The sequence below is a fragment of the Glycine soja genome, chromosome 14, assembly GCF_004193775.1.
Source record: "Glycine soja cultivar W05 chromosome 14, ASM419377v2, whole genome shotgun sequence".
Taxonomy (NCBI): Eukaryota; Viridiplantae; Streptophyta; class Magnoliopsida; order Fabales; family Fabaceae; genus Glycine; species Glycine soja.
Window position 1 is genome coordinate 7,172,041 of NC_041015.1, and position 13,958 is coordinate 7,185,998.

The following is a 13,958-nucleotide window of genomic DNA, read 5'->3' on the forward strand; positions in this document are numbered from 1 at the left end:
TTGCTAAAAATCTTTGGTCACATTCAAAAAATATTGTCAAATTATAAATAAATATTACTAATATGTTTTTGTAATATTTATCAAATGTTGTGTATAACCCATGCTGTTAAAGCTTTGTTGTGATATTTTTAAGCTTTAACAATATGGACTATACACAATATTTAATAAAATATTACAAAAATATATTAATAATATTTATTCATAATTTTACGATATTTTTTAAATGTAGTCAAAAGTTTTTAGTAACATTTTTATTAAGTGTTAGATAAAAAAAATATTACTAAAAGATTACATTTGTAAATAGTGTAAGGAAATACACCATAATATAATAAATAAATAAATAAGGAAATAATCTGAAAATAAAATCTAAAATATTTAAACGTATAATTAAGATATTATTATTTAATATTTTAACATAAAATATTAAACTTTGGATTTTAAATTCGTCAAAAGTATTTTCTTGATATTTTTCCTTTTAATATATATATATATATATATATATATATATATATATATATATATATATATATATATATATTAAGAATGACTCTCAAAGTTGATATTAAATTTCTTCATAAAATATATATTTTTCGTTTTAATATATAGGGTGTACCACCTCAATAATAATAATAATAAGATACAGACTGTAACTAACACTTGTATATCTATTTGTTTTTAAAAAAATATTCAAAATAAGAACAACTATATAACTTATTAACGTAACGGTATTTAAAAAATTTAAATATTAACGTAACGGTATTTAAAAAAAAATTAAAAATATAGATAATAATGTTATGTTACCTTATTTTGTTTTCATGATTCTGAGATGAATTTTCTCCTATAGAAGTAGACAAAAGAGATAAAATACTAAACCCTAAAATCATTCTGTTAACAAATAATAATAGAATTATAACAATAAAATCTTATTTGATTTAGTGAGATCCACTATATAAATCACGTTATTTAATATGATTAAAAATAAATATTTTTCAGAAATATTATTAAGTTCGAGATGTTTTTCTATTTTATTTAGAGCTAAAAATATCCAAACTAATAGGATTAAAACACATGAAATAAAAGACAAGTGTTTTTTTTTTTTTTAAAAAAAAAGTCCCATGTTTGAAATTGATAAAGAGAGAGGGAGAGAACAGAGAGTGGACCTTGTTTGCGTTACAAGGTAGGCTCCACTAGCTGTTCACCCTTTCTTGACCCTTTCCCGTTTTTTCCTCCCTTCTAAATTTAGCTCCAACTTTTCCTCCCTCAGTTTATTTTTGCAGAATCTAATTTTAATTTCCATTGTCTTTCCTCCTCAAAATTATTTTCACTCATCATTAATATCTCCTAACTCTCAATCATCAGTTTCGTTTCTGCTTAATCAGGGTATGTTCCTCTCTCTCTATTGTTACCTTTTTTTTCTGTTTTCTTTTTGCTTCTTCCTTTTTCAACAAACCATGTTATTTTCTTAATCTGTTTTGTTCCCTGTCTTTGAAACCCTCCTTGGACCTTGAATTCCTCCCCTATCCACTCTTTGCATGTCCATGAAGATTCATTTATTATTATAAAGTCTTATGGTCTTAATAACTTTCCTGGTTTGCAAAGTTTGGATTAATATTTATGAATTCTAGCTGGGGCTGGATATAATTATTTCCATTACGGTTACCTAATACCCTTGACTTTATATTAGAGAGGAAACAAAGCTTAGAGATATATATGATATCTATTTCCAATATTTGGACTTTTCCATAAGCTTTTGTTTCTGTTTTTCTCCATTGATATATACATATATATCAGAAGAATTTTCAAATTTCAACAACCTAGTTAGAAATTGGCGGAACTTGGTACGGTGATGCATAACCTTGAACATGTCCACTTGTTGTTTCCTAGTATGGTTAACAGTTGAAAGCTGACATATTTTCCTTCAAAAGGTTAGCCACTGCAAATGGTGTAATGTAAAGGTGTGAATTGTTTTAGGTAGAGGAGAGTTATCCTGGCTTCCAATACAGATATGAACTTGCTTTTGTGTAATTGTACCAGATGCTTGGTATTTATTTTCTAATTTCTATAGTAACTATTACTTTAAAATTTTAATTTTCATGTACCTAGATATTTTGTCCTCTAATTTTGATTTCAAGTCACCGTGTCTGTGGAGGGAAGAACTATTGGCTTTCAATGCATCATAAGATTCTGTATTTCTTTCATTGATTGATGTTCAAGCTAATTACTGTAACTTCAGAATGTTGCGTTTCATATATGTCGTTCTATTTTGGCTTATTTTGTGGGGAAATTAGAATTCTTCATGAAGAAATTTTGTATGTGTCCTCTCAAAAATGTGAAAAAGTAATAGAGAGCATTGTTTAGTTTTTCTGGCAAATTGCATATGATTGATGTGAAAACATGAATTAATTGATATACAAACATGCTTCTATTTCTAGGATGCACTCATCCCCCTTAAATTTGAAACCTCTACATGGTCAATATTGGTCATCTTTTTATTTCTGACTCTAATTGAATTTACTGAAAAGGTTACTATACAGGAAACAACGGTTAACAATTTTTCACTGATTAATTTTCTTTATTACTCGTCTTTTAGATCCTTTGGCACTTTCAAATGGAGGATGTTGATGACAAGCTGCCACTGCCAGAACCCTCTTCAGTAAGTGCTGAATTGAAGCCACAGGCAGAAACCACTGAAGAAAATCCTGAAGTGATAAACCCACCCAGTAGTCAGTCTTTTGTTGAAGCTCCTATCAACCAAATTAATAATAATAATAATAGAATGGATTCTGGCACTCATTTGCCAGTAACCGAGTTCTCTGACTTAGGAGTGTCCCTAAATGCTTTTGATGGAACAGAACAAAACCACCAGGGAGCCACAGTTGCAGATTCTGAACGAGGGCCTTCGGAAGAAGATATCTTTAACAGGCAGCAGGATGGTGTTTCTACTGCCACTGCTAGTGGTGATGTTGATAATCCGATGAATCTCTCAACTTCCTCTTCTGAAAGAAAAGATTTGCAGACCAGCCCCATAGAACTAATAACAGAACCACCTCAAATTAAGCTTACTGATGTTCCCGTAGATAATTCAGCTTCAACTCCAAACATTACAGTTCATGTAACAGAACAAAGTGACCAGGGAGCCATGTCTGCAGAGTCTGAAGCTGGAGCTTTAGAAGATATCTCAGACAGGCAACAGCATGGTAGTGATGTTGATAATCAGATGGAACTCTTGACTTCCTCTTCTGAGGAAAAAGAGTTGCAGAATGACCATAAAGAACTAAAGATTGATCCATCTCAAACCAAGGATACAGATGTTGCTGTAGGAGCTGTTGGTTCACCTGCTGTCGTTGCTGGCAATGGTGCTGATAATCAGATAAATCACTTGGATTCCCCTTCTGAAAAAATTGAGCTGCAAAATGACCACAAAGAACAAAAGATAAAACTGCCCCAACCCAAGATTGCTGATGTGTCTAGAGGAGCTGTTGATTCACCTGCTGGCAGTGATGATAATCAAACAAAACTCTCGGCTTCCTCTTCTGAAAAAATAGAGTTGCAGAATGACCAGACGGAACTAAAGAGAGATACATCTCTGACCAATATTTGTGATATTGCTGTGGGAGCTGTTGACTCGCCTACCTATGCAAAGCAGATTGCTGCAAGAAGAGGCCTTATTGATACAGCAGCTCCATTTGAATCTGTCAAGCAAGCTGTTTCCAAGTTTGGAGGCATTGTGGATTGGAAGGCTCATAGAGTCCAGACCGTGGAGGTATATCTGTCTTGCATTTATTTCCATTTTATTTAAATTTTTGTAAGCCTATTACTTCACTTCCTCCTGAGGGAAAAATTCTTTTTGGATGTTTTGATTGCTTTTTAGAGACAAGCGAAATATCTGTTAGATGACAGGCTATGAGAAAAATGCTGAGATATGAGAAAAAAGGATGAGAACAGCAGCCTTCATTATTGTTTTTGATTACAAATTGCAGTTATAAATGTTAAGAAGCTATAACCAATGCTGAAAGGTTGCTTTGATGGCTGTTTTCTTGTCAATGTTAATGATAACGATGTCAAACTCATTATCTGCTGAGTCAAGTCACAATTTCATATAGCAAATCATACCTTTTGGGATGACTTGAAGAAGGGGCATGTACACTTTAATCAGAAAATATGGAAGTATTTGCTGTATATTCTTTTTTCCGTCGATTCTAGATGTGCGGCATATATTCCCAACATTTTGTTGCAAGATTTTATTCATAACCTTTTCCTTTTGTTCTTAACTAATATTTGCTTATGAACTCATTTGGCAAGGAGCTAAGTGTAATCTATATCTCATTTTTGTGAAAATTATTATAATATAAAGTTAATATCTTGAATGCTTTTTTATAAGACATCTCAAATGTTATTTACTAGGAGACCATGAATTTTGTGATTCTGGAAGTAAAAATACTCCTGCTTCCACTGTAAAGTAGTTGCAGTGCTCAAATACATTTCATTGATTTGTATTTTATGATTTTCATGTTTATCTTTTGGACAAAAACAAAGTAGGAACCAAACTATAGGTATTTTTTGCACAATTTCTTTTGTCCTTTCTGTGTAAACTTTTTTTTATCCTTGCAATACAAAGTAGAGCAATGTTGATTTGTCTTCCATGCTTGCTTCCTTCCAACAATGATAACAACAATGAAAAGTAAATTATTGATCCATCACCATTGTACTTTGTCAAAAGCCAAATATTTTTTCTTAAAAGCTGGAAGATAATTTATTTATACTAATGTGTAATGACTATGGTAGGTTCATCTGCTGGAATCGCATTTAACTTTAGTTTTTGTCTGAGTATACAGAGACGCAAGCATGTAGAACATGAACTTGATTTGGTACAGCAGGAGATCCCGGAGTGCAGAAAAAAATCGGTGGTTGCTGAGCAAGCAAAAACGCAAGTACTGCAGGAGCTGGATAGCACTAAGAGGCTAATAGAAGAACTAAAACTTAACCTAGAGAGGGCGCAAACCGAAGAGCGTCAGGCAAGACAGGACTCAGAACTTGCAAAGCTTAGAGTGGAAGAGATGGAGCAAGGTATTGCAGACGACTCTAGCATTGCAGCCAGGGCACAGCTGGAGGTAGCTAAAGCTAGGTACACATCTGCTATTACAGAGTTAACATCTGTAAAAGAGGAGTTGGAAGGATTGCGCGGGGAATATGCAGCATTAGATGTTGAAAAAGATGAAGCTATTAAGAGAGCTGAAGGCGCTGTTGCTTCATCGAAGCAAGTGGAGAAGACAGTGGAAGACTTGACTATTGAGCTGATTGCCACAAAGGAGGCATTGGAAATTGCGCATACCGCACACATGGAAGCGGAGGAACACAGAATAGGAACAGTCATGGCAAGAGATCAAGACTATCTCAATTGGGAAGAGGAACTTAAACAAGCAGAAGAAGAAATCCAGAGTCTCAACCAGAAAATTTTGTCTGCTAAGGATCTCAAATCTAAATTGAACATGGCCTCCGCTTTGCTGCTTGACTTGAAAGCTGAATTAAATGCTTATATGGAATCAATACCTAACCATGAAGGTGACAAAGACGGAGTCTCAAAAGGAGAGCTAGAGAAACCAGAGAAGAAGACACCCAATGAAATTCAAGAAGCAGTTGCATCAGCCAAAAAGGAACTTGAGGAAGTGAAGCTTAACATAGAGAAAGCTACCACTGAGGTAAATTACTTAAAAGTGGCCGCGGCATCATTAAAATCAGAACTTGAAAATGAGAAATCATCTTTTGCCTCCATCAGGCAAAGAGAGGGAATGGCATCCATTACAGTTGCATCTCTTGAAGCAGAACTGGACAGCACTAGATCAGAAATGGTTTTGGTTCAGATGAAGGAAAAAGAAGGCAGAGAGAAAATCGCTGAGCTACCGAAGAAACTACAGCAAGCAGTTGAAGAGGCTAATCAGGCCAACTTGCTTGCTCAAGCGGCTCGCGAAGAGTTGCGACGAATAAAGGAGGAGGCGGAGCAAGCAAAGGCTGGTGCAAGTACAATGCAAAGCAAATTACTTGCAGCTCAAAAGGAGATTGAGGCCGCCAGGGCTTCTGAAAGGTTGGCAATAGCAGCAACTAAAGCATTGCAAGAGAGTGAATCATCATCTAGGAACAACAATGAATTGGATTCATCCTCTTGGGTGACACTTTCTGTGGAGGAGTACTACAATCTCAGCAAACAAGCACACGACGCAGAACAGCAAGCGAATATGAGGGTTGCAGCTGCTAATTCTGAAATTGAGATAGCTAAGGAGTCTGAATTGAAAACCTTGGAGAAGCTGAATGATGTGAATAGAGAGATGGCTGCTAGAAGGGAATCTCTGAAGATTGCAATGGATAAAGCCGAAAAGGCAAGGGAGGGAAAGTTAGGCGTAGAGCAAGAACTAAGAAAATGGAGGGCTGAACACGAGCAACAGCGAAGAAATGCCGGTGAATCAGGCCAAAGAGGAGTGGTGAAGCAGAGTAGTAAAAATCCTGAGGTTAGTTTTGAAAGACACAAGGAAGCAAATAGCATTGACCAAACTCGTAGTGGACCTATTCCTGCACGTTACTTTTCCACTCCAAAGTCTTTTTCCCATTCAAACAGTGTAGCATCCGCAGATGCAAAAACTGGAAAGAAGAAGAAGAAGTCATTTTTCCCATGGGTTTTGATGTTCTTTGGGAAAAAAAAGGCACATTCGACGCATTAAGTGTTAGCCCTATTGAAAGTATATGCATTGTAATGCTGCTGCAGTCATCTGAACATCTCATCCTTTCGGAGGTTATTCAAAATTATACCATACTTGTACATGTTAGTGATTACTGTATGTATGGTTGATTGCATTATACATTTATACTCCATGTCACAGAGAGGATTGTGAATGGTCTCCAACTCACCACTTTATGAGAATTGAGAACATAAAAGTAAGTTCTTCATCCCTGGTGAGAAAAGAAAAAGAATAAGATGATTACTGTATTGTGTATAGGCTTCTGATATATTGAACCTCGGTTTTGGTAAAGATATGTGAGATTTGATATCAAATCAAAGAAATTTTTTGAGCTTGAGATTTGGAGTATTATGAATGGCACAGTGTGTGCATATTGGAAACATGTCATCCAACTGAGCTGGTTACAGTAAAAGTTTCTAATGCATGGAAAAATATCATATGAAGGCCAAAGTCGCATCTTTAAAATGAAATTTGCAGATTAAACGTTAAATCTTGAGTCTTCAACCTTTTAGTATGCCTTGTGAACTACTACACTAAAATGATGGTAATTATCCTATAATCATTGCTTTATTTTTGCAAATAAAAGTTGAAGTTGACCATATGTATGCATCTTAATAATTTTGATTTCCATCTCTTTGTCGTCAAATATATAAATTAATATATCAAGCTTTGCAAGATGGTTAATTAATGGTATTTGTTTTAAAATAATTCATGACATGGTATGAAGAAGCTCTCGTGTCAATATGTGATATAGAATTTAAATTTTCCTTCTCTGGCTCTTCTAATAAAAGCATTTTTTTCTTCATTTCATTTTTCACCTTAAATCCAGAGCTCAGTTTTAGGATTAGAGATAATTTTCAAGTGGGCGCACAATCAACAAGAAAGAGAAAGAGACATGACAAAAAATTTGGATTCTCTGTATGTTTTTTATCCCCTCTGGTTCTGCTTTCTGCTTGTATTTTTTCTCCCAATCCGAACAAATTTACACATTCTTATACCAGACTGAGTGACTTTTTAATTTTCTTTTTAACAACTTTTAACCTTGTATGAATGTAAATTAATAGTTTTAACAATTGTTAACCTTTTATTGAAATAAACTATTTAAAAAAATATATAAATATACTATGGTAAATTCTCAAAGACTTAGTCATGATATTTATTTTAATTATTCTCAAAGACTTTTTTTTATCGGTAAATGTTAATTCCTATGGAGTGCTTCACTTTCTCTTCCACACAGCGTAGTCTTGTCCACTGGTAGCAACCTGAACATTTGGTGGAAGAAGGTTGACAAGATCCATTTTGGGTCCAATCTTGACAATGATCTTGTTGTCAATTTCAGCCATGTAGAGATCAGCCTCAGCTGCCAGAATATTTACTCTGCTTGTGGCCGTAACTCCATTTCTCTTCCTTATTTCTGTCACTTTCTTTATCGGTTCCTTTAGCCCCCATTCGATGTAGGGATCATAGAACTGCATGCACATAGACATAGTAGTTACAATATACAAATCATAATCTTCTCACCAAAAGAAAGAAACTGATTAGTGAAAAGTGAAGACGTGCAGTTTTGTTAGTTTTTAAACAATAAATTTAGTCACCAATAGTGAATGTCCAGATTATTTTAGTCTCCTAATTTTACTAAAACTAATCATCTACATGTAAAGATTGGAGATATTCTAATTGAGATAATTTTTTTTTTGTACTCCAACCACGTACGCATGAATGGTTATTTATAACTCACTTATTTCTGATCAAATTTACATTTTATTACTTTTTTTTTTGCGTAGCATTCATTTATAGCAACTAATGATATTATTTTAGTCATAACATGGATTACAAAATGTCATTCTCCCTAATCCTTTTGGACTAGACACTTTTTAAGTATATAATTCATTTAGAAGGTAAAATAAATAATCTAAGTTATTGATGGGAAAATTAACCGTTAATATATATTAATATTACATAGAAGTACATAGCAAATCATGACTGTATTAGGATATTAATACTTGACATTCTTATTAAAATACTAAAATTACTTATTTTATCTTTAGTTATGGTCAAATCCAATCTTTTTCTATTTCCTTTTCTACGTGCTATCATCAAGTATTGTATTAAATATAGGTCTGTTGAGGGGTTTATATATATAAGAGAAAGTGCTTAAATATATACCTTGAGGACCATCATCGATCGTGAGAGTTAGAGGGAGGAGGGAGCCAAACATAGTCAACTCCAGAATCAGCTATGTCAGGGACCAAGGTCTTCATAAAGTTGTACCATTCTCCTGCTTTTTCACTTGATGCCCAGTTGAACCCCTACAAGCACACACGCATGTTCATCAGTTCATCTTGCATGTGTGACTCAGTGATATTATTTGTATCTAAATACAAAACATGATCAGCTAAGTGAGGTCTAAAGTAAATTTTAAGACAAATATTTTACTTTGACCGAGATAATTATATAGTAGGTCCTTTTTGCCAACATATGAGGCATTTTTGTTTTATAAAAACTATCAAATATTTTTTTTAATGAATCTAAAATTTGAGCTGTAGTTACTTTATTTGTTGGCCGATAAAAACAAGATGGAAACCTGCATACCTGTCTCATTTACCTCTCTTTCTTCTCTTATGAAATTAAAAGTTAAGATCTTCTTTCATACCTAAACCTCTCTCTTATATACGTTAGGACCAAACTCAACTGATTCAACTAGAGAGAAATGGTGATACCTGAAACAGTATGGCGGAAGAAGAGAAAGAAGGGAAAAGAAAAATGCAAAGGAATAGGAAACAGAGTGAAGTAAGAAACTCGTCCATTTTTTTTTTATCGGCAAAGAAAGTACTTTTATATATATATGATAAAATGCACACGAAGTGCTTCAAAAGATATACAAAAGGCTGAAAGTTCAGCAAAAAACCAAGCATCTTAGAATATACATGAAATGATGCATATGCCAAGATACAAGGCTATGACACTGACAACCCAAAGGAATGATATCCCCCAAACAAACAAACATGCCAACCAAAGTGATTATATAACAGATCGTGTATTAAAGCACAACCCCCACGGTAAGATGATCCTCCACGCGAGGTATAAGACCAGAGATGCACATAATGGGGTCTGATTCTCACTCAAAAAATCTGCAAGAGAAATCCTTTTCCTTAGCTCTCAACCATTTCCACGAGACAAGTCTTATAGTATCCAACTATTGGACATTCCAGGGAAGTAAAACACAGGGAGATTTTTACCATTGAGTCATAAGCAATGTATAATTGAATTTGACACCACACTTTAATTCAAAATTTTGAGACTCAAGTTTTGTTAGGTAATCAACACCCCTCAAATAAAATTATCCTATTTTAGAAAGAACTCATTTTGATAAAAAAAAAATTTGTAAAAATGACCCAAAAGGATCAATTGCTTTGAGCTTAGTTGGTTTATTTTCTTACCATTTTTCAGCTAGTTAGGTCTCTATAACAAACTCCTGTGTAATTAGTAATCACTTTCAATACCCAAAAGTTCTCCATTTTCTGTGCTGCCGTGGTTCTTTAAAGGAAGAAAATGATATTTTAACCACATGCCATATTTTAATTAGAGGATCAAGCCAAGAGAACAAGTGATTTCCACACACATTAACCGTCAGCAAAGAGCCTGTGCCGCAGTAATTCCGCTGATGCTATATGTAAATTAAAGAAAGCAAGTTTGTATTTATTTTTGTATGTTGCAGCTGGTATGCCTTAGGCCTTGGGGTACCTTGATTTTTCAAAAGAATTTAAGTTCCCTTTCCATAGAGATTCTAAGATTTATATACATGTATGTATATGTGTATATATATATATATATATATATATGTATGTATGTATATTAATCAGAGATTTAAAAGTACACGCATCAGAAATAAGAAAGCTAGGACTTGGGCTGCCTAATGCCTTGGGACAGGGAGTCAGGATAAATTTGTAAATTTGTCAGGAGTTCGCTACAAAAAGGAATTTAGATTTTTTTTTATCCATAAAAATAAAAAACGACATTAAAAAGGTTATAACATTTGGCATTGTACTTAACCAAATGAGTTGAACCTCTTGCTAAAATAAGTCTAGATAAATATTCTATATTTGTTTCTACATTAATTACAGATGAGAGACTATGATGCGCATATTTTCTAAACTGATGTGTAACCAAACAAGTTAGCACAGATCAGAGAATGATACCGTTAATTGCAGGCTATTTTTTGTAGAGGCGTTAATTACGGGCTAACACTAAATGGAAATAGTTAAAATTTTGTCCAAATAAAGGAAAATAGTATAGTCTATGACTTGCTATTTACGTCGGAGGATTGTTATACAATAATACCCTGATGGAAAATTGGGGTGTGAGCGGAAAGATGGAGAAAATAAAATGAAGAAAAAAAAATTGATCGTGTAATAAATAAAATAAACAGAGGTAAAGAAAGTAATAAAGATGAGATGAAAAAGAAATTAGGTGTGTGTTAATAATAACCTATATCTTATCGAAATTTACGTGAAAAGGTTATATCTTTCGCGAAAATATATGTTTATTTATGTAAATGTGCAAGTAAATACATGCAATGTGACTTCTCACTCGCCAAAGTCTTGAGGAGTGACTATTCAGCAAAGGTCATGGGATATAACTCTTTGTTAAGGGTCACGAAATGGAACTCTTCACGAAAGCGTCATTAAATTCTTGTGAAGTAGGGAATGAAAAGGATGTTATATGATTAAAAATATCATCATTATTGTTGTATAAGGAGACTTGAGAATCTATTTTCTTAACCTATCATAAAAAATTACATTCACTTAATTGTAATCATAGAATCTATGATTGGCCTCCAACTACCAAGACATATATCAAAGGGGATATGAAATAGATTAAGGGGTGGGGCCGTGTGCCCCTTCCATAGGCTTTCTTTTATATATTATGCATAATTCTCACTGAACTAGTATGTTCTATCCCACTGGAACAATTTCAAAATCGGCCAAATAGTTAACAAGAATGAGTGAAGAAAGTCTGTTGAACGGGTATTTTTTAAATTTTGTTATTTTTTATTTTCTTTAAATATTTTAAATTTAATATAAAATATTTTAAAGATGAATAAAAATACATTTCATAAATATTGCACATAGATATAAATTTTGTATCAATTATTATTATTTTTTCTTATAAAAATATAATTTACACATTCATATTAGCTTATAATTTTTTAAAATTTTATATTAAAGTAATTTGTCATTGTTTTCTAGATGTAAACTTATTATTTTTAATGGGCAATGTAGTATTTTATTAAAATTTAAACTTAAGTATTATGGTATATTTTATTAGAATTTATGTATATTTTGAATGTTAAGAACTTCTAAAATAATGTTATATTTTAGTTTTTAATATTATAAAATTATGAAATATTATACTTATTTTATAAACTATTTTATATTTGATTATATTATAAACAAAAATTTAGTATTAGTTATAATTAGGCATGACAATTCTCCCCGCAACTCGGGGATCCCCGTGGGAACTGCCCCATTCGGGAGCCTGTAGTGGCAGGAACGGAAATGGGGATGAAAAACCTCCCGCAACTAATTTGGGGACGGGACGGACGGGCATGGTTGTTAAACTCTCGATTTAAATCATAAAATCTTACGATTTTACGATTCTACTGAGGGTTGACGAGTTAAATCGGAAGTAGAATCAAAACCGGAGTAGACTCGTCCGATTTTGCGTAGACTTGAACGAGTTTGGGTAGACTCGCGAGTCTGCTCCGAGTCCACGAGTTTATGAAAACCCGAAACGACATCGTACAACAACCCCTGAAAATGACTCTGACTCTCTCTGCTCACTCACTCTACCTTGTTCAAGCTACTAACCCCCCAAAATGACTCTCGTTGAGCTACTCGCGTCGTGGTGGTTGTCGTCATCGTTGTCGTGTTGTCGTGCTGGACTGCTGAGCTAATCGCGTCGTGGTGGTCCTCGTCATTGCTTGAAACTTGAAAGCTCTCACTCGTCGGAAACCCTCATTCCCTGACCTAGCTCCAAGCTTTGCTCCATGACGCTAAGGAGTTTTCTTTCTCAAAGCTTCTTTGTTAATTCATCCTTGTTAATTGAAAGTTTGAAACGATGCTTATTAAGGAAGTATCTATTAATTGAAATTCTGGCAATGCTATTGTTAGCTTCATTGTAGTGTTGAGTTTTGGGTTCTGTTACTAAATTAAGGGAATATCTGTTAATTGAAATCTCTGTTAATTGAAAGTTTGAAACGATGCTTAGTGTTGAATTCTGGCAACGCTAAGGTGGTCCCCCGAACATGGACAAATCATCTGTTAATTGAAATTTTGGCTTCATCAAGGGTGGGTAGTGGGTTTTGTTGCTGCCTTTTGGGTAGTGGGTTTTGTTGCTGCTTTTTGAGTAAACTCTTACGAGTTTATGATTCGATTCTACGAGTCGAGTTTACGGAATCTCTACGATTCTACATAGAATCACGAATTTAACAACCATGCGGACGGGGACTATGCTCCCTGCAGGGTTCCTGTATTCCCATATATATAGAATTTTACTTATATACTTTTATAATTTATAATATATACAACATAAATATACGAGTTAATATAGTATTTTACTAGTAAAAAAAATACAAAATAAAATTATTATATATATATATAAGTAATATTTCACAGTCACAAAGACACAAACATTACCCAAATCTTAAAACGTTGCATCAAACATTTAGACTTCATTCCTTGACTTCCTTCTTCACCTTCATTCCTTCTTCACTGTTTCACCTTCATTTCTTCTTTACTTCTTCACCGTTTGTTTCACCATTTCACATTGTCTTCACCCTCTTTACTTCTTCGCTTCTTCACTGTTTGTTTGACCGTTCCTTCTTCACTATTTATTTCAGTCGTGAACTCGTGGAAGCCTTCGTTGCACCTTTTTCTTCTTCGAGTCGCACCATGCATTTTTGGGTTTCACAACTTCGAATTGTTCTTCCTCTCTTTTATTTATTTATTTATTTATGTTGTATTTTCAATTCTTTGTTATGCTGCTAGCTTACTGTGATGTTTTGGTTTGGCTGATTCATTGAGTTTAAAATTTGTAATATAGCAATAAGAGTTAGATTTGTGCATTTACATGACTCATATTTGTAAATTTTGTTACTTGTTTGTTGTACAGAAAATGGGTACGCCTATTGTTCCATCCGTTAATAGTATTGTTCCATTAGAAACA

At 33.7% G+C, this 13,958-nt stretch overlaps 2 protein-coding genes across 3 annotated transcripts; one reads left to right on the forward strand and one right to left on the reverse strand.

The window, feature by feature from the left end:
* The first annotated feature begins 1,163 nt into the window (after positions 1–1,163).
* Positions 1,164–7,143, forward strand: LOC114384771 (protein WEAK CHLOROPLAST MOVEMENT UNDER BLUE LIGHT 1-like). 2 transcript variants are annotated; one of them, XM_028344556.1, is made up of 3 exons: positions 1,164–1,380; positions 2,591–3,763; positions 4,836–7,143. In XM_028344556.1, exons 2-3 carry the CDS (start codon positions 2,609–2,611, stop codon positions 6,711–6,713), a joined length of 3,033 nt encoding a protein of 1,010 aa, XP_028200357.1. In that variant the 5' UTR covers positions 1,164–1,380; positions 2,591–2,608; the 3' UTR covers positions 6,714–7,143. The 2 variants fall into 2 exon arrangements, with proteins under 2 accessions (XP_028200357.1, XP_028200359.1); XM_028344558.1 differs by lacking the exon at positions 1,164–1,380 and adding an exon at positions 1,764–1,925.
* Positions 7,144–7,948: 805 nt separating this feature from the next.
* Positions 7,949–9,332, reverse strand: LOC114385282 (alpha-amylase-like). The gene is made up of 3 exons (XM_028345296.1): positions 9,324–9,332; positions 8,948–9,040; positions 7,949–8,200 (listed from the first exon to the last, which is right to left on the reverse strand). Exons 1-3 carry the CDS (start codon positions 9,330–9,332, stop codon positions 7,949–7,951), a joined length of 354 nt encoding a protein of 117 aa, XP_028201097.1.
* Positions 9,333–13,958: the final 4,626 nt, after the last annotated feature.